This window comes from Passer montanus, unplaced genomic scaffold (genome assembly GCF_014805655.1).
Source record: "Passer montanus isolate IOZ18808 unplaced genomic scaffold, ASM1480565v1 scaffold57, whole genome shotgun sequence".
Classification (NCBI taxonomy): Eukaryota; Metazoa; Chordata; class Aves; order Passeriformes; family Passeridae; genus Passer; species Passer montanus.
This window is the reverse complement of record NW_024370705.1, coordinates 2,725,333-2,745,135: the sequence shown is the minus strand read 5'-3', so window position 1 is coordinate 2,745,135 and position 19,803 is coordinate 2,725,333. Positions and strand designations below refer to the sequence as shown.

The following is a 19,803-nucleotide window of genomic DNA, read 5'->3' as shown; positions in this document are numbered from 1 at the left end:
AAATCCTCACCTCCTCCAAGAGAACCTGGTAAAGATAATTATAGTGCTGTGTCAATATTGACCAGTTACCTCATCCTCAGCAGTGCAGACTTTGGAGCACTGTTAGTTTTCCTCAATGCTTCTTTGTGTAGCTGCACTTTTTCTTTTGTAAGTGTTGTAAGAAATCTTTGGAAACCAAGATCAATTGTGTTTTTCTTGCACCAGGGCTGCCACATCCCTTCCTCTTTGGATGAAGGCAATCTTTGTTAACCATCTTGGGGCTGCCTGTCCTGGTTACATGTGTGTGCCATGCCTTACAAAAGGCCAAGAGCTGGCCATGCAGGCCCTCCTGGCACACAGACCATGAGGAATGGTCACAGCCTTGTTGAACATCTCTGTGCCAGTCACACGGGTGCCCATGGATGCACAGAGTCTGGTGCAGTGTTCATTTTACCATGTAGTTTGTCACTTTTGTTTTTCTGAAATCTTCTGAACACGGACTGGTGAATTACAAATTTCTGCCTTCTTTGAGATGCCCTTTCAAGATTTTAAAAGGCACTGTGGTTCTTACTGAATGTCACTGAAGGGTGGGATGCAGAGAGAAGTTCTTCTTTCCATGTAGTACCTAATGTGTGTGTAAATCTTACTCATTTCCTTAGAACAGCTTCTGTCTGCCACTTTTATTTAAGAGGTGGTGGTGGTGTTTGACACCTTGCAAAATTTTTATGGAGTAGTTGCTGCAAGTCTTTTAGGCTAGAATATAGCTTGTGAAATTTAATGAAACTGTTCGAAAATCAGGATGGTTATTGATGAGACAGAATCCAGAAATATCTGGGAGCGTGAGGATCTGTTTCTTTCTTTGTGTTGTGCGTGGGCTCAAAGTCACACTCAGGATGTTCCTGCAAACTGAACCTCTAGCCCAGGTACCTCATCTGTACATCTGCAGAGGACCCTGAGCAAGTGGAGCTTTTTGGGGGGCAGCTATAGGGCTGTATATTCAGTCACTAGAGTGGAGTGTACTGCTCTGCTTCCTGATCCTCCCACTGTGAAATCAAAAGCTGAAGATTCCTCTGGATATTAAGAGTAGGATGGAGCCCCAAAAAACCTACCCAAATCCCTTGAAAAGCATGTACCCTTTCAGAGCCAACTTCTGACTCTATTCTTAGAGACACTTAACAACATAAAAAGGTTGCAAGAGTTTTAAAATGCTATTTCTGTGAATGACAGAAATAAAAAGAACTGGGAATAGGACTCTGTAAAAGGGGGATGTTTCTCATTATTTATAACCTTCATTGCTCGACCAAATTTTTCAAGAGTTTTTGGAAAGACTCAGTTTCACTTTATCAGGTTAAACACTTTTTCAGGTAAGAGTTTTGAGAGGAAGGCTAATTGAAATTCAACAGAAGGGATTACTGCTTCTCTTAACACTTCTTGCCAGTCTTCCCCATTAGCTTTTGAATGTAGTTATGTGGGGCATTTTTCCCCCTCTCTTTCTTCAGTTGTTTTGGTTAAGAACTCCTTCACGGGTCCCCAATAAGAAAATCAGCATGTGCATGCCAAGCCATGCTGATTATTCCATCCTCTCCCTAAAAACAGACATTGTGCTAGGTGGCACTGAGAGATAATTTAGGGAATAGCAGAGAGTGGGAGGAAGAGCAGCCCTGTGGAGCCAGGTGAGGCTGTGACCGTGGCACACCTGGGGAGGTGCAGAGGGGTGACTCTGTCTGCCCCCAGAAACACAGCTTTGGGGAGCTCCTGTGCAAGGAGGGAGGGCATTGCACACAGCAAGGGCCCCAGCATTTGTTTAGGAGGATGAACTCTGAATTTTTGAGTTCCATGTTTTGAATTGTGTGAAGAGGGCTGGGCACTAATTGAGACACCACAGTTGGATGACTACAGCTGAAAACTGTAAATCATCTGAATGGTATCAGTTGCTGGTAAATAAAAATTTCTTTAATGTTTTATGTTTGCATATTTCTAGAAACAAGATGCTGAGCACAAGTGGATGTTTTGGTTTTTAGTCTGAGAGTAAATTGAAAAAACACCTGTTCTCTGGTCAACTGAATGATCTTTTAATCTTCATTCTTGGGGTTTTTTCTTACTCTCCCTGCAACCTGCTCTTTACTTTTTTAATTTTTTTTTCTCCTAAACAACTTTTTTGTAGAGTGAGCCAGACCTGGAGAAAGGCCTGGAGATGAGAAAATGGGTCCTGTCAGGAATCCTAGCCAGTGAGGAAACCTACCTGAGCCACCTGGAGGCCCTGCTGCTGGTAAGGCTGGGGCCAGATGCCAGTGCAAACACTGGCACTTGAATTTTCACTGCTGCTGCTGCCCAGAGTTTCCCTGAACGTCACATACCATGGGTTACAAGTTGCTGGCTGCAAAAGGTACCTATTACTCCTCCAGGAGAGAGAGAGGCTTGAAGGAAGGACTGGATGTAGCAGAGTTTGGGAGCTGTTAATGTGGCAGTATCCAGGAGCTCTCTTTAAGTGTCCTGTGCTAATTATTACACGTTGCTGTACAGTTGGACAGAGATGAGGGAAATGCAGTGCAAAGGGATTTTCATTGCAGCATTAATATCCAGGGAAAATCCACCTACCAGGGGTGACTGATCCTCATGAGAGAACTTGTTCATGTCTAGCTTTCAGGAGTTGTGTGAATGCAAATCTCACTTTTCATTAGGATGAAAACTAACTCTATGGAAGGACGTGTTGCAGTGTGGCAAAGGTGAATGCTCATGGTTTGCATGATAATTATTTCCTTCTTTCCTCATTTCAGCCTATGAAGCCTTTGAAAGCTGCTGCCACCACCTCCCAGCCTGTGCTGACCAGCCAGCAGATTGAGACAATATTCTTCAAAGTGCCTGAGCTCTATGAGATCCACAAAGAATTCTATGATGGGCTCTTTCCCAGAGTGCAGCAGTGGAGTCACCAGCAACGTGTTGGGGACCTCTTCCAAAAGCTGGTGAGTGAGCTGCTGCCACCAAAGGTGCTGGCACCCCTCACCCATCTCCCAGGAGCTGGAAGTTCCCTCTGGTGACTGCAGAGACCAAAGGGATCAGAGTCTGTGGCTGGAGTAGAGGAGAGGTTTCTCACCTCCTCACTTGGCCACTGCAGTGGAGGCCCTACAGCAAAAGTGGCTCTTTCATTGTCTTTAATTAAAGACTGCAGCAAGCTGTGGTGGTAAAATAAATACCATTTCACATAAATGTTGAATCTCCAGGGTTTCTGCAGAGTCCTCAACGCATTTCCTTTAGATGGAGATGGGAGAGTGGCTGTGTTACCAAGTGAACTCCTTAACACAGCAGTGAAGCATTCCTCATTTCTGTTGAGCTCCCCACACATCCTTCCCTCTCTCTGGTGCTTTGCTTTACCTGGTGCTGATTTATGGTCAGCACCATTGGCTTTGCTTTCTGCCACTATCCTGCCTTTCTGCTCCCCTTGCTGTTATGCTGATGCAGTCAACCTGCAGCTGAGAATCCTCCAAGCAACCTCAACAAAATTCTCTGAGTGCAGAAAAGAACAAAAGACATATACAGCATATTCCTGAGGCTGAATTAAAATTGCTGAGTTTCTGAGCCAGATGACAAATTGTTTGCATTCTAGAAGGTTTTTTTGGCCCCTTTAGCCTCTCCCCTAGCATGTGCAGAGAGCAAAGGATTAAAGGAGCTGTTTTTTCCTTTTTAGAAAAGAAAAGAAGCTCTGCATTCCTGAGGTGCCTCTGGTTCTCGGGGTAGGAGTGACATTCCAGTGAGGGGTTTGTTGGCTGGGGAGTGTGCTTTACCAGGGTCCATCAATTGTTAGCAGCTGTGTAGGCCAGCATCAGCCCCATCCCCTGTGGAGCAGGGGGAGCTGGCCTGGAGGATGATGCTTTCTGTACATGCCAGCAGCTTAAGATGAAAATACAGGAATCTGCTTTTCACTGCCAGCATGTTTTAGCCAGGAGGGGTCAACTTGGTGCCTTGGTGAGTAGTTCATGGTATGCAATTTGAGCAGCTGGTTTGAGAGGACAAACCCAGCTGCTGCTGGTGCTGAAGCAGACACAGGAGGCTGCTGGAAGTGGCAGCCTCACAAGCTGCCCTGGATGTGTGCTGCAGCAATGGGAACAGCACTAATTGGAGAAGAACTGAACATATTCCTTGGCAGGGCTGTCCAGCAGCTCTCTACTCACTGCACACCTCCTCAGGTTTTTGTTTCAGACCATTTCTTGTTGCTGGCTGATCTCAGGTGCAGGAGTTCAGCCTTTCCTCTACTCTTACTTAATCCTCACTAAGGCAGATCTGGGTAATATCTGGGTTTGATTTAGTATATCCATGCATTTGTGACAGAATTGTTGATTTTGTTGGGTTAGCATTGCAAACAAAGGAACAAAGTGCCCTAGTGCAGGAGGCTTTGAGCTGGCATGGCAGTTTTAGTTTCGGGTGGTTTGGTACAGCAGTGGTGGGAATTGTTGGATGAGATAAAGCTAATAATTCCTGGCAGGCACTGGGAGACAACTAGATGAGAGAGACAGCAAGAACATCAGGCTTTATAAGGCATCTACACTGGATGTACATCAAATCTTTTGGAGCAGACTGTTTACTCGTGGTCATGTCATGCAGTCTGATGATAAACACTGAAATATCCAGATGTCCCTGGGGACATTAATTTTCCTCACACACGCAAAAAACAGCACAGTAGATTGAAGTTACAGATAGGGATGCAAAGAGTTTTAGAATTCCGTGTGTTCTGGCACAAAGTGTGATCTATTTGCAACATCAAATTTACTGTTATTGCACCTTTTCCTGTTGAAAAAAAGAAAAGATGCCAGGCGTGTGGGAGTGAAATACACTTCTCATTTTTGGAGAATATATTGTGCATATTTTTTTATAGCTAGAAAGGAAACTCTTTAGAGCTCTTTTTAGAAATGAAGACATATTTAGCAAACGTGCTCACTGATAGGCCTCAGAAACAAAAAATGTCCAAAAGCCAGCTTTTTCTACCAACTCTTGTTTCATTTTCAGTGGGTTCTTTTTAATTGAAAAAAAAATAAACAAGCATGAAAATGGTGTGTGAGCATTGTTGCTTTTATTGGAAGCTCAGTTTTTAATGAAAAAGATGTTTTGTGATGACACATTCAGAGGAGGAAAATGAAAGCTTAGAAAGACTGTTCAGGAGTAGCAGGAAATGAAAGAGCTGCATGGGAATGGAGAAACTTCAAAGGCCTGCCATGTTAGCTGGCATCATCCAAATCTGAATGGCATAAGCCCTGCAAATGGTCAGTAATTCTGCCAGCAACTTGTTCACAGGATTGTGCCTCGGTGGGAAATACAGATTTCATTCTCTCCATGCTGGGGTCATCCCTGGTATAAGTGAGCACAGTTTTCTTCAGCTTCAGACATGACTGTGTCATTTTATGTAAGGGTTGAGATTGGTTTCTAGTCTTTCAGTGAAATGTTACCCAGGAAAGAGCTCCCTGTTTCTCAGCCCTGTTAACAGAGTTTGTGCAGGGAATGTGGTCCTGGGAGTGGCTTTTTCTCTTCCATCACCCCTGGCACAAAGCTCCAGAGAGTGGGGAGCACAGCGGTTATGAGAGAGAGCAGGAGAGGGAAGGAGCAGTGGGGAAGGTCCCTGCTCTGCCTCTGGCACATCTGGGGCAGCAGCCTGAGGTGAGAGCAGCCCTGGCAATGCCTCCTTGCTGCACCCCTGGCTGCTGCCCGGCCCCGCGGGCTCAGGCTGCCAGGAGTGCCCAGCCCAGCCTGGCAGCTCTGCAGCACACAGCCAGCTCTGCACTCCAGACAAGCTTGGAGGCTACCCAGGGATTTCCCATGCTGGATCTTGTGTTCTCTGGCATGAATATGGCTGAAGTTCCTAAGTCAGCAAATGGGATCAGTGCTAAGACTGTGATAATAATGACTTACTACTGCACTTGGAGGCCTGTTCCATCCTCTTCTGGACCAATTCCATATTCCTTCTGCTGGAAAAACTGCCATTTTCTGTCACCTAGTGCCCCAGTCACTGCCATCCAAACAGACTGTGCTCTCTTCTGTATTTTCAGCACTCTGCTGCCCTTATAATAATGCTCACTAAGGCAGATCTGGGTAATATCTGGGTTTGATTTAGTATATCCATCATGCAAAGGCCAACAAGTAGCTTACTGGGGTCACATTTGTGCTGTTGGGCTGAATCATTCCTCACTGATTCATATGTTGTGGCAAAAAGCCAGCAGCTCCAGTTACATCAATGAGCTGCAATATTAATAGATACTAATCTGGCAGTTTAGAAGGGAAAAATAGATGTCAGAAATAAGGATGTGTCACTCTCATAGGCTTTCACATCCTTCACAAGTAAACTTCTTCAGCATAGGGTGGAACTGGCTGCATGAGGGCACAAGTGCTGGTTGGACAAAGTTGAGAGGTCAGAGATGTTGTTCTGGGCCTGCTCAGCATCCCCTGCAGTTGTTTGGTGTGAAAGAAACATGACCTGGTCATGGATACCAAGACTGACCATCCCAAACTGTCTTCTTCCCCAGCATTTATTACATTTTGTTTTGCTTCCTGCAGGCCAGCCAGCTGGGAGTGTACCGGGCCTTTGTGGATAACTATGAAGTTGCTATGGAGACAGCAGAGAAATGCTGCCAAGCCAATGCTCAGTTTGCTGAAATCTCTGAGGTAATGTCACGGTGCTCAGACACATGAGCTGTCTGGCTCTGACTAACACCCTGCCATGTCCCTCCTGTCTGTTCTCCAAGTACCTCTGCAGCCCTGACTTCTGCAGGGGTTGTGAGCTGCCACAGACTCCCTGCTTCAGCCCGTGCCCTTACACTGAGTTGTACCCTGGGCTGGTCACAGCCTTTGTGTGCTGTCCCCACCCAGGGAATCTGCTAGAAACTGGCATTGCTTTGAACTTCTGCAGCTCTGTGCCACCTTCATGCATTTCTAGAAGGGAAAGCTCCATGGGAGTTCCTCAAATGTTTCTCTTGCTAATGATGATTCTGGCTGTGGTATAAAAGCCATCCTTAATGGCTTGCACAGTGGCTGTCAGTGGGATTGCAGGCTTCACTGGCATGGAGAGGAGAGGGTAATTCTCTCATGAAAAAGGCAAGTGTGTCAACCATAAATCTATAATATTCCCCTTTGGCCTGCTCTGATTTCCTCCCTGACAGAGGAGTACCTGTCTCAAAGCATTCTGAATATTTTTTCAGGCTTCCCAAACCATCAGCTTTCCCTGCAGTGTATGGTCTCATTGACTTTTTGTATTGCCATGATTATTTTTTGAAGAACTCGGTTGCCAAGAAAACATGACTTTCATATGTGTCTCCTTAAAAACAATCAGATAAATCATCAGAGCTGAGTACTACCAGGGGCGTTTAGTGCTCTGAGAAAACTCCTGGGTACATTCTATATCACGTGTCCCTTGAGACTTATGAGAAAGAGGTAAAATATGATCTCTCAGTTTTGCTGTTTCTGACAAATAATTCTGAGTCATGCCAGTATCTGCTGTGTTTGGAATGATGGTGATGGTACTTCTGCATTTGTGTCCTGGTGAGGATTTTGGAGCTGAGCACATTAATACATGGCATGGCCCATGGCAAAGAGCAGAGTCACAGACAGTGTTCCTCTGCTGCTGTGGAAGAACTGACGTGTCCAAGGTCACCCAGCTCTGAGTACAGGAGTAAGAAGTATAACCTGAGGGGGTTGAATGCCAATCCTGTACTTTATTTATTGGTGCTAGACAGTGGCTGTGTCCTTATGGATGTCTTTCTTCTGCAGGTGATTTGAAAACTCCCTCATCCCTGTTGCTGTAGGTGGTTCCCTGCTTTGTTATTGACAGGTGCTCCTAAGAACATTGCTTAATATTTGAGATGTGTGGGTGCCTGTGACATGGCAGTGGTGGATTTACCAAGAAGGAAGGTGCATTTTTCCATCACTGACTTGAACTGTGATGGGGCTCTCCTCCTTTCACACCTAGGCCTTCCCCTGGAGGAGCAGATACTCTGTTGTGTTCCTGTGTGATATTTCAAGGTGATTGACCATCTGCTACATTGGTTTTCTTTTTCTTTTAGAATCTGAAGGCCAGAAGCACAAAGGAATCTAAAGATCAGACGACAAAAAATTCCTTGGAAAGTGAGTGATCCATGGAGAGGAGACTGGTCTGTCAGGACTGTGTGGAGGCTGTTGCCAAACCTCCACCCTCCCTTTTTCTTTTGAATGCTACGAGGTTATGGGGTCTGCTGGCTCTGCCTGGGAAGTCAGTTCCCTTTTGCTACGTAGCAGAGCTCGTGCAAAGTAGGCTGCCTGCATGGGGAAATGCCTCCTGGCTTCAAACCTCATCAGTGCCTTGGGGCAAAGGCAGCCCAAGCACTGGGCTGCTGTGATTTTAAGAGGACATCTGCCACCCAGTGACAGCAGTGATGGTTTTATGGGGGCATTGAGAGAGCCTGGTGGAGATCAGGTTCCATGCTGCTTGTCTTTGTGCACATGAGTAGAAGACACCCCATTCTAGAAGGAGCTTCCATACTCTTCCTGATGTTCCTGCTGCTTTGTTTCCACAGCTCTGTTGTACAAGCCAGTGGATCGAGTGACCCGCAGCACACTTGTCTTGCATGTAAGTATTGGAAGGGAAGTTTTCAAACTTTAGACCCCTGTCCTGTTTTCTTTGACCTTCAAATTTTCCATGGAGCTGCAGGACTGCAAAAATAAACCTGTTGAGCTGCATAAGAGCCTCTTCCCTTTACACCAAGGAGATGGAGTCCATGGGTAGGATGCTGCTGTCTTTGCAGTGATGTCACCAAGAATCCAGGGTATTTTTATCTTTATCTAGAGATAAAGCCTTGCTCTCATCTGTATGAAGAAGCTGGAGCATCTTGTCCTACAGCTCTGATTAGAGGTGCTCGAGCTCTCCTGCCATCCAGTGCTGCCCATGACTGTGTTCTCTGTTTGTGTTTTGTCAGGATTTGCTCAAGCACACTCCTGTGAGCCACCCTGACCATCCCCTGCTGCAGGATGCTCTGCGGATCTCTCAGAACTTCCTCTCCAGCATCAACGAGGAGATCACTCCTCGCCGGCAATCCATGACTGTAAAGAAAGGGGAGGTGAGTCTTCCTGTCATGTTATTTTCTCAGTTTCTAAATACTGGTTATGTCTTTTCTCTAGAGCTGACTAGGAAGTTATGCTGTTAAGCTGTTTGTTGCTAAGATACAGTTTATCCAATGTCCTTGTTCTCTAAAGGATGTGGTACAGCTCCCTCTGTTTTCTGTTCAGAAAACAGTTTGGGAACTGAGAGGAAAAGCATGATTAGAATTTTGTCCTTAGCATTGTTATAATAATTTGTCATACATAATTCCTATGATGCACATTTCCATGCACTAAATGGATTTGTATTTTACCTGCAAACTGAGACCAGATGGGAAGCCTAGGAGGAGAAAAAGATGAGGGAACATCAGAAGTCATCCAAGATTAGGAAAAGCTGTTTTCCAGCATCTTCATTTTCACCATAAAATTAATTTTCTGCATCTTTATTCTAAAGGAGAGTGTTGTAAGTATGACTGGAAAGCAAAATGGGTTGGGAAAGCAGAGACGTGATTGACTCCTGGGAGTGTAATATAACCCTTCTCAGCTCTGTAAGGAGCTGTACTGCACCCAGAAAGGTCTGAGGTGTGCAGATCCTTCACCTGCATTCAGTGTTGTGCAGGGAGACCTCTCTGTGGTGCAGTCTGCATTCCTCTTGCCTTGGTTCAGCTGCCTCAGAAGTCCTTTACAAAGGGACTCGGTCCCTCCTGGTAAAGAAAGGCCAGGACTGGCAGAAGTGCTGAGGGAGGGAAGGATGTAGGAGATTGGACACAGAGAGGTGCAGCTCAGGTAGTAAAGGTGTAAGAAGAGCTGTGGCAGCATTCCAGACATGGGCTAATCAGCAGTGACCCAAATTACCCTGTACAAAAACATCTCTTACAAAGCCCAGGAGATTGTTAAGATACCATGAACCTTCCTGATTTATTCCCAAATCCTGACAGCTAAACATGCTTGCTTTTAGCTGTTAAACTGATTTTCAGCTGACAAAAGGTTTGCTGGAAGCTGCAGTTCTGGGAATTTGGTGCACTTTGTCCTGCAAGTCTTGCTCATTGTCTCATTTTGTCAACCGAGGACACTTCCAGCTGAGAAAAGAAGAGGAGGGGCCGAGCAATTGGAGGCTGAGGTAGAAGCTGAGCCATCAGTCACCAGTGCCTCAGTGACAGGGGATGGCCTCGTTAAAGTGGCTGCTGATTGAGTCATAGCAGAAAGCACGGGCTAGAATGGCCCTCGCAGGGGAGGGAGCAGTTTGTGTTCTCTGGTTGTCTGTCAGCATCTCCGTGAGGGATGCAGGCTTTGGAAGGTGTCATGCAGAATCCTAATGAGGTGCCAGAGCCCAGGCAGAGGAGGGGGCTCAGGAGGATGATCCTGCTGTGGCTTTTTGGAGCTGTGTGTTTGTCAGATCTCAGAAAGCAGGAGGGGAGGCAGGCCTGGGCTCAGCAGGCCTGGTCACACTCTCACTGGTCCTGCAGGGACTCCAGGTATGGTGTGGGGAGGGAGGAAGAGGACATACCAGAGGAGAGGGCTGTGGGTGTGCTAGGGGGGACTGGAAGCCTTTGTGCCCCTCCTCACTGCACACAGCTTTTCCTGAGCCCAGGGAAGAAAAGGACTTGCCTTCCACTCTGGGAATCTGACCATGAATTTTCTTTAGTCATTTGGCATCAATATCCCCCTTCTATCAAAGCAGTGGTGCCCCAGTTGAACCCTCTGTGTCCTGAGAGTAGGTATGTTCCCTCTCCATGTAGTAATGCAGAGACACAAATCTGCTCCCAGCTACTCTGTGTGGGTTAGTGATGGCTGTTCCTTCCTACAGGCTGCTCAGCTTGGGGTCATAACTGGGTTTTGTTTATGCCTGTAAATCTTTCCTTTTCTACTTATCCTTTCCTCCCACTCGCCTTGCTGGTGCTTCCCCCAGGGTGACAGGACAGTGTGTGGATTGCATCTCCTAATTGACTGCTCTCAATGCATAATGCATTTTTTATTTTAATGAATCACCAGCTTGCTTTGATGGCTTTTTTCATTATTTGTCTTCCTCCCATTGAAGTTTCCTTGGTGGAAAGGAAGGAGGGTAAAATAGCCTTTTCCCCTCATGTATTGCTTAGGTGCTGATCTCAGTTATCTTTTTTCCCAGTCCTTGCCTTTTATGTGGAATATTTTTTCCTTTTGAGTGTATTGTGGGGAGGAATCAAATCTCCTTTGCCAGCCTCTTGCTCCAGCTCTTTTTTTCAGGATTGCTTTGAACTGGGGGAAAGCAGCCAGTTGTTAATCTCCCTGGTGACAGGCTGCTAAGGAGGGAAGTGCAGGTCAGGAGAGAGTACAGGCTCATCAGCACGGTGCTTTTCTGTTGTGCAGAGGTGATTCCCTGCTTTGGGAGCAGTGCCTCAGCCTGCCCTGCCTGCTGGGCTCCCTGTGTGGTGCCAGGTGTCCATCCTGCACTCCAGCCCCCCAGTTCTGCTGGGCTCCAGAGCCTTTGTTCTAATCCAGACTTATGCATAGGAGCTGGGAGGTTTCTGCTGTGGGCTTTGATTTGCTGGGCTGGATGAGTATTTCAGGTAGTGCAAAGAGATGGGAACAAAGGGAGTAAAATCCCTCCCCAGAGGGCTAGAAAGAGCTGCAGCAGGGAAGGCAAAATTGGTGCAGCAAGCCTGTGAGCAGAGAGTTTGGTCCTGTAGCAGACTTTGCTGAGGGCCATGGTACAGGGAGCCAGCAGAGCCTCAGCCCCAGCCTGGTAACACAGGGGAGCCAGGGGGGCAGCTCTGGCCCTTGGGGTCTGTTTCCAATCAGCTTGGTTCACCACATTCTCTTGCTCCCTTATTTTCATCCCATCTTTCTACTTTCACAGTTTTACCTTTTTTACACTTTTTAAAATAATTCTCTACAGGTACCCACTTTGCTAACCCTCCAAATAACCAAGCAAATGCATGGAGGGGAAGGGAGTCTAAGTTGCCCTGTACTTTGTGGCTTGTGAGTGGTGAAGTCACCCAGCCCTGGGGGCCATGGAAGAGGCATCTTCTTGTCACTGCTGATCCTTCTGCACCACTGTTGTCTTGGTTTAATTAAGGAAGGAGGTTAAGGTTCTACTGGGGATGGTGCCTTGGGGAAGAAGGAAAGCAAATGCATTGGGATGAAGGATGTGCCACTGTTGGGTGCAGGAGGGCAGTGATAACCTTCTTGAGTCTTACTAACAGAGCAGCTCGAGGTACTGCATGTTGGGTTGTTTCAGCTAAGCCCAGATACAAATGACTGTAGTGCTTGTGCCTTGGCCTGCCAGAGCTCAAGGCTGGTGTTTCCAGCTATTCATTTGTGCAAAGCAGAAGTGAATGAAACAGCAAAAAATTACAGAGGTCATGGTTCCTTTCTGGACTGCTGCTCCTCTCGTGCTCTTTGCAGAGTGTTCCAGGGCAGCTCAGACCAACCTGAGTGTGGTGGCTGCCACTCTGCCTTGTCCTGGCCATGTTCTCCCACCCTCTCTGAAGTGTCATACTGATGTTTGTGTGTTCCCACAGCAGCACAGAGGAAAGAACCTGGAGTTTTGGCTCACTGCTGGCTGAGTGGCTTCATGTCTTCTCTCATCAGCACCGGTCTAGACACAGGGGAGCTGACAGGCAGCTTTTTCTGGGAACAAGCCCAGTAGATCACATCACAGATGTGCTTGTGCTGCTGTACACCTTTGTCCTTGCCCTGGACAGGAGAGGCTGCTTGGCAAGCTGCTCTGCTGTTTCCAAATGTGGTTGTAAACTGCATCGAGGGACTGGCTAGCATTGCCTTAGGCTTCTGTTGGACTTCATAGAGGACCAAGTGTGCAAAGGAGCAGAAGTGCAGACCGAAGCCTTTGAAAAGCTGGAAGAGATGCTTAGACACAGCTGTGCACAGCATGGGCCTGGTGCCTACTGCTCCTGGAGGCCTTGGGCAGATGTTGGCAATAGAGCACTCAGAAATTATCTTGGCTGCTTCACACTCTGTCTTACAGCTGGAGCCAGAGAGCTCCTGGTGACAGGAGCTTTGGGAAGAAGAAAGAGGCCATTAAAATGCTCAAAGAGCAGCCAGTTTAACTCCCTAGGCAGAGCATCCCTTTTTTTTTTATTTTTGCAGTGCTGGTCTTGCAACACACTTACACACACGAGGAATCATTTTCTTCCTACGCTCTGCAGAAAGCCAAACCACCTCTTCCTCAGTGACATGTGCCAATACCCATCTCCTGGTTTTCCCCTCCTCCCTGTGCCTCACACACGTCCCAGCCCTTCCTGGGGCTCTCACCCACGCACGCTGCAGGCCTCTGCTGTCAGCACATGGGATGAGCTCCTTCCTCAGCACACAAGACATGGCCTTTTGTGCAGCTGTGGGTCTGCTTGAGTAGGTTTTTAAATTCCACTTTTTGTAATGTGTCTCAGACAAGCTGGCCACACTTCCTGGAGTTAATCAGTCTGTGACAGCAGCAGGATTTATCATATGCAAACAGCACAAAAACACTGTAGGATGAATAGATGAGCACACAGGTAGTCGTGAGCTTGGTAGCAGAGGAGGGGAAGATGCTCAGTGACAGAGGTAAGAGGAGGAGGAGGACAGCAATAGGCAATCCAAAGAGATAACCAAGCTCTGGAAAAGGTACAGGGAGAGCTCTTTTGTTCAGAGCACTGAGGTGTGTGGGAGAAGAAGCAGATGAAAACATGCAAAGAAAAGCAGGGCCTGCAAAAGAGACGTGGAACTTACACTGCACCAGTACAGGAGCTGTGCAAGAGCCACTGAAGTGAACAGCACAGACCTTGTGTGAGAGACTAAAGATGATCCTAATTCACTCTATTATGATACAAAATCAAGACTTTTCTCCCACACTTCCTGGAACATCTTTCTGAAGCTGAGCTGAGCTCCTGTGCTGGACACTTGCCAGACTTGGGGGCTGTCTGTGGAAGAGAGGGGGTCACTCTGCCACTTCCCTGCTACTGTCACCCTATCACCCTAATCTTATGTTCTCTTGGATGTTTATTTGGTGTTTCTGTAGTCAGTGTTATTTCAGAGTATTTTAGGAAATCTTTAACACCTTTGGTTATTTTACCAAACAGCGTAACTCTGGGAACAAGGTAGTGATGGTTTCCCATACCAGAGCTGTTATATGGCAGTACAGCAGGCTCACCCATCCAAAACCCTTGTGTTTCAGGAGACCCCATTTAACAGGAGCCCACCAAAGGAATAGCTGTTGTTTGCCCTGGGTGGGAGGAGTTGACCAAAGTCTTGGTTCCAAAACTGCAGAGCTGAGCTGGCACAGGCCTCTGAGTGGCACAAGCCCTGTCTGAGGGGGCTGCTGGCTCCCCCAGGGTGGGAGAGGATGGGCTGACTCATGTCAGGAGGTCCAGGAAGGTGCCCTTTGCTCCCACACTGTGGGGTTTGGCGGGGAGCTGGTAAGCCATTGGGAAATCCTTTTATTGTTTCCCTCTGACCTGCTGAACCTCCCGGCAAGATGACTCATTTGCAGCAAAGGATGTGCCCCTTTGCTGGAAGTGCCCCTCCTCAGCTCCACGGATGCTGAGCAGCCTGGAGCATGCCTGTTTTACCCAGCCCTAATGAAAGTTCTCTTTTCCAAGAAAAGCTGGTACTGAGGAGAGATTTCCTGACTTGATCCACAAATGTTTTCTGCTGTACTCTCCTCCCCAGATGCTTGGTTGCTCTCATTGCAGTTCACCCCTGCTGCTTGCTGGAGGGACACCTTCCCAGCTAGCTCCCACGAGCAAGAAGATAAGGAGAATGAGGGGTTCTGGGAAGCTCCATGTTTCTCTCTGACTGACTGGAATATATCTCTTTCACCTCTTTCCTTCTGTTCCAGCCAAGCTTAGGAAGTACAGGCTTGTCCTCTTCCAGCCAGCTCTCCTTGTGGGACTTTTTGCTGCCTCAGGGTTGCACTGTGTCTATGTCAGTGATAGGATTTGGTTCCCAGGAGTGCTAACCCAAATAAACTCAGTGCCACCTCAGCCCCAGAGGAGAATGAGAAGGTTGTTGGGTCGTTTGGCATGGAATGCCCGAGCTTTCTCCTCGGGTTTTGGGGAGATGTGCTCTCGGCAGGGTGCTGGGCTGGAGCCCTGGCTCATCTCACACACTGCCAGTGCCTGGCACAGGCAGACAGCAGGTCAGGTCAGGACTGTGCCCTGTCAGTGCCAGGCAGGGAAAGGACAGTGCCACATCCTGCTGGGTAGCAGAGATGAGTAAGCTGTGAGAACGTCTTTACACCTACGAACAATGAGCAGAGGTTGAGCTGGCAGCAAGCAGCTATTCTCATTGCTCCAGAGGAGCTGAGCTGATTTGCAGTGTAATTAATATGCATCAGATCTAGAAACCTGAGATCAGGGGTTTGGCTTGCTCAGAAAATATCTTTCCCTGCTTATTATTATTGCTCCCAAATGAAATTCTTTGCAGGAGTGGAGAGTGTTCTTGTGCTACTGACAACATACCTCCTCCTGTTTGTTTGTTTATTTGCAAAGCTCAGTGTTTCCAGTTTCCTGTCTGGGGCTTGCTCTCCCAGGCAGGAGGGGAAGGCATGCTCAAGTGCCCATCAGCAGCAAAGGCAGGAGTGCAGGCAGGAGTTCTCTCCAAAAACACTGAGAAGAAGCCAGGACGATCACACCCACCTAAAAATAAACACTAACATATGTACAGGCCTTTGTGAGCTGAATCACTGCTGGATGCCAGATCTCCCCAGAGTCCTGCCCAGAGATGGTGCAGCAGCCTGCCTGGGAGCAGCCTTGCTTCCTGCAGCTCAGAGAGGTGCAGCTTTTGCTGCTCACAGATTTCCAGGACCTTCGTGTAATGGAAGACAGAACCAAGATGAGCTGCTGACACTGCTCCCTGTTCTTTTGCAGGTAGCTGTAGTGCTCTTGTAGCTGCAGAGAGGAAAATGTGGGCTCCTAGTCCCTGTCAGGAAGTGTAGGGTGCTGTGGGACAGACTGTGGAAAGAAGAATTATGTCTGCAAGGGCATTTCTTTGTCATGTGTTCCTTGCCATGATGCCTGCTAGGCTCAGGACTGATGTGGTTTGTTTTAATTTTGGAGAGCCAAGATGGGAAGAATGGTAGGCAGGAGGAGAGGCAGTGTGGGGGTTTGCACTCCCACACCCTTGGCAGGGAACACGTTCAGGGTTTGTTAAGTCACGCAACAAACAGAGCCCAGGGGCTTCACCTGAGGAATGGAGGCATCACTTGTGGTGTGGGTGTCCTGAGCTTGCCCAGGGGAGCTGCTCTCGTGGTGCTGCCCCTGGAGACCCTTGTGTGTGTCAGTGTGGGGGTCCTGGGCATGGGGCTGGGCAAGGCTGGCAGTGAGGCAGCTGGGGAGGTGCTGGTTAGCCCTGGACAGGCTTAGCAGAACTCTCCTGTCTCCAGCCACTGTGCTCTCTAGGCAGATGTGGGATGTCTGATATGTCACTTAGGGATGGCAGAGGAGCATCCTCTTGGCTGAAATAACACAGGGAAGTACAGGTCAGGGAAGAGCTCCTTAGCATGTGTGGGGAAGCTGATGGTTCCTGCTTGCACTGGCTGTGAAGTGAGGCAACACTGACAGTTACACATATTGGTGGAAATAAAACCTGCCCAGAGCTGAATGCCCTGACTTCTGCTTGGAAATCAGTGGGAAGTATCTGTTCCAGTGTTCACTGAGTCCTGCTGATCCTGACACACAGTGGAGGACCTGAGCACAGAGCAGGGCAGGAAACTCCTGTCGTGGTCACTGGAAGGAGCACACAGCCACCTGTCTACATGCCAGCATTCCAGCCTTTTGGGCTTTTTACTGTCATCTGTCCCACCCCTCCCCCATATGGGAATTAGGAAAGCAGTGGTTCTGCCTAGCAATGTGTGCCCCTTCTTCAGGAGGCTGTTAAACTCTGTGGAACTAGAAGCAGGATTAAAGGCATCAGAGTTGTGCAGCTTCTTTTCATCTTCAGGGTTTGGGGAATCTTTATATGATATATAAAGAAGATTCCAATAGGCACATGGTGAGGGTACATCCAGATGGTCCTTTTCAAGCACAGGCTGATAAGGGACTCCTGAGAAGTTTGCCAGATCCACATGTTCAGGAATTATCCCTTAAGAGCACTTGTATTGAAGAAGCAGCCATGGCGTTCAGCTGTTAGTGTTGACAAAGTCCTTCTGTGAATGGGAGAGGAAGGGGTCGAGGAGAGCTCTGCTGTCCCTGCTGGGGTGGCCAAGCTGCTGCAGAGGTGGGAAGTGGCTGAGAAGTGGCTCTGGGAGAAGCGGTGTGTGCTGCTCTCTGCTGGCTCGGGAGGGGACGATCTGCTGGCAGGGAGTCAGGGACTGGAGCTGGGCAGTGACTCACAGCAAACTGAATTGGGCTCAGGAACACAGGAACAGGTGATGGAGAGAAGCCCAAAGCGTGACCCAGCACCAGGGTGGGGGTCATGCATGGCTCTTTCTGCCTTTGGAGAGAGGGCTGCAGCAGGGAGCAGAATTGACAGCTAGGAATATTTAGTAGGCTTTATAATTTTTCTGAATTACACAAATGTACTGACTTTGCTCTGGTGGGAGTTGAGTTTAAGGACTGTGTTGCCCCGGTGCCAGATGTGGAGCTCATACTGCACTGGAACATTTTTCCTGTTTTTCCCCCAGCACCGGCAGCTGCTGAAGGACAGTTTCATGGTGGAGCTGGTGGAAGGGGCTCGCAAGCTGCGCCATGTCTTTCTTTTCACTGACCTCTTCCTGTGTGCCAAGCTCAAGAAGCAGATTGGAGGGTGAGAGTTTCCTTTTGGACTTTGTGCTTTGCACCTCGGCTGCAGCAGAATCCTGGGTTTTGCCTGCAGTTTCAGTTGCATGTGGATACCCCAGACCTGGGTAACCATAATGCACAAGAAGTAGTTAGATAAGAAATGATCAGCAAGATAGGAATGTTTACTGTATGAGATCCTGCCTAAGTCCTGACCCCTCAGGAAAGGTAATTCCTCCCATCCCTGCCCTGAGCCTACCTAGGAGAGCAGGATAGGTTGTAGTTACTGGTATTCTGGACAAATGTTAATAATTTTTCTACGTCTTCTTTCTTTTAATAGGTGACATTTTTCACTTTTTTTATGACTAGGGTTGTTAATTTTGGCTTTGCAGCTACAGCCTGTTAGCAGTTTTACAGAAAAATGGCAAAGGTGCAGTAAACAGACTGTGTAAAGCCCAAAGAGCAGTTATTAATGCAGTTTTGCTGACAATTTTCATATGTGAGGGGGAGGAACCATTACCAATATATTTGCCTCAAATAGGGCTTCTCTTCATTTGGTAAACATTCTTCTTGGGGAGACATCTCTTATCTTCTTGCCCTCCTCAAGCAAAAAAGTTATGGCTGCCCTTTTCAAAGCATGTGCTTGTGAGGAATGAACCTTCAGAGGAGTGGGACATTCCCAAGAGTGGATGTTCCTGACAGCAGAGGAGAACAGGGAATAAATGACATGAAACATTTAAAAAGTGCTGCTTACCCTGGTGAAATCCCTGGAGAATGGCAGCTATGAGCTGTAGTTTCTCTCCCCTGGCTGGATTCCACAGAGGTTTATATCCATTGGCTCACCTGCTCCACCTTGGCCCCAGCTTGGGCAGGAGAGACCCAGGTTCAGATCCCAGGGGGTCACCAGGTCACAGCTTTAGAACTTTGCCACAGCAGAGGCTTCAAAGATAGAGCACGCAGGACCCAAATTGTCTTCAGGAGATGGATGTGGTTTCTTTGGATGAAAAGAACTAGATAACAAAATGAGTTGCCTTTTTATGTGCTGTACCAGCTAGTGGCCCTGCTAGGCTGTCTTGCTGAAAAGCAGCCTGTTGCCAGACTTTTTCCATATGGGAACCACGGTAAAGTTGGGCCAGTATCTGCATCTTCTGCACTATAGCAGGGAAGAGCTTGTGGGAAGGACTGGGTGTTGCCAAACACCAGTTGCAGTAAAAGGTTTGGACTTCCTGCCTTTCAGAAAAAGCCAACAGTATGACTGCAAGTGGTACATCCCTCTCACTGACCTCAGTTTCCAAATGGTGGATGAGTCTGAGGCAGTGCCCAATATCCCACTGGTACCTGATGAGGAGCTGGATGCCATGAAGATCAAGATCTCCCAGATCAAGAACGACATCCAGCGGGAAAAGGTAAAGGAGCTGAGCACTCCAGGGCAATGCAGACACAGGGTCTGTGCTCAGATGAGGTGCTGCTGGCAGCTCTCCCAGGGCTGCACAGTGTGGGGAGCCAGGCTGCAGCACTGTTCAGCAGGGGCTTTGCTCATCCCAGTGCACAGCCTGGCTGATGCTGCCCTGTGGGGAGGCAGAGACAAAAAGACCCTGTGGTTGTACCCAGCAGCTCCTCTGTTCCTATGAGCATCCATGTGCAGGGGAAGGATCTTATGCTGCAGACATGAAAAGGACTGGAAGCATTATTTGCCAGTTTCTGGCTGTTAAATTATGATTCTGCCAGTGATTTTGGTCAGAAGCCATATAGTCTTGAATTTTAGCAGGCTCAGTTATGCCTTTGAAGCTTTTTCCTACTTCACTAATGTCAAAGCAGCAGCAAATGTAAAGAAACAGCAATTATGCTGTCAGACATGGACGTGGTGTCTCTGGCCCAGGCTTTCCTTTTTTCAGAGAAGCATATCATTCTCAGATGTGTTTTCTGAGAGCTGTTAGATCCCAAACCTTCCTGGAGCCTAAAAGAGAAATAAGAGTTTGAACACTGGTGGTGTATAGGGCAGGATATGAATAACATTGAGCATGCTGTGGGAAGGTTATTCTCCACATTTCCAAAGAACATGCTTCTGCCTCTCAGCCCTGGC

General features: G+C 47.8%; 1 protein-coding gene across 1 annotated transcript in view; it reads left to right on the top strand.

The window, feature by feature from the left end:
- BCR (BCR activator of RhoGEF and GTPase) overlaps nucleotides 1-19,803 on the top strand; it is a 94,742-nt gene that overhangs the window by 55,194 nt on the left and 19,745 nt on the right. Inside the window, exons 3-10 of the mRNA XM_039725853.1 lie at nucleotides 2,144-2,248; nucleotides 2,757-2,942; nucleotides 6,520-6,627; nucleotides 8,022-8,082; nucleotides 8,511-8,563; nucleotides 8,910-9,050; nucleotides 17,627-17,748; nucleotides 18,958-19,126. Of these exons, the coding sequence (XP_039581787.1) occupies nucleotides 2,144-2,248; nucleotides 2,757-2,942; nucleotides 6,520-6,627; nucleotides 8,022-8,082; nucleotides 8,511-8,563; nucleotides 8,910-9,050; nucleotides 17,627-17,748; nucleotides 18,958-19,126 (945 nt within the window). The remainder of the gene's footprint in view (nucleotides 1-2,143; nucleotides 2,249-2,756; nucleotides 2,943-6,519; nucleotides 6,628-8,021; nucleotides 8,083-8,510; nucleotides 8,564-8,909; nucleotides 9,051-17,626; nucleotides 17,749-18,957; nucleotides 19,127-19,803) is intronic.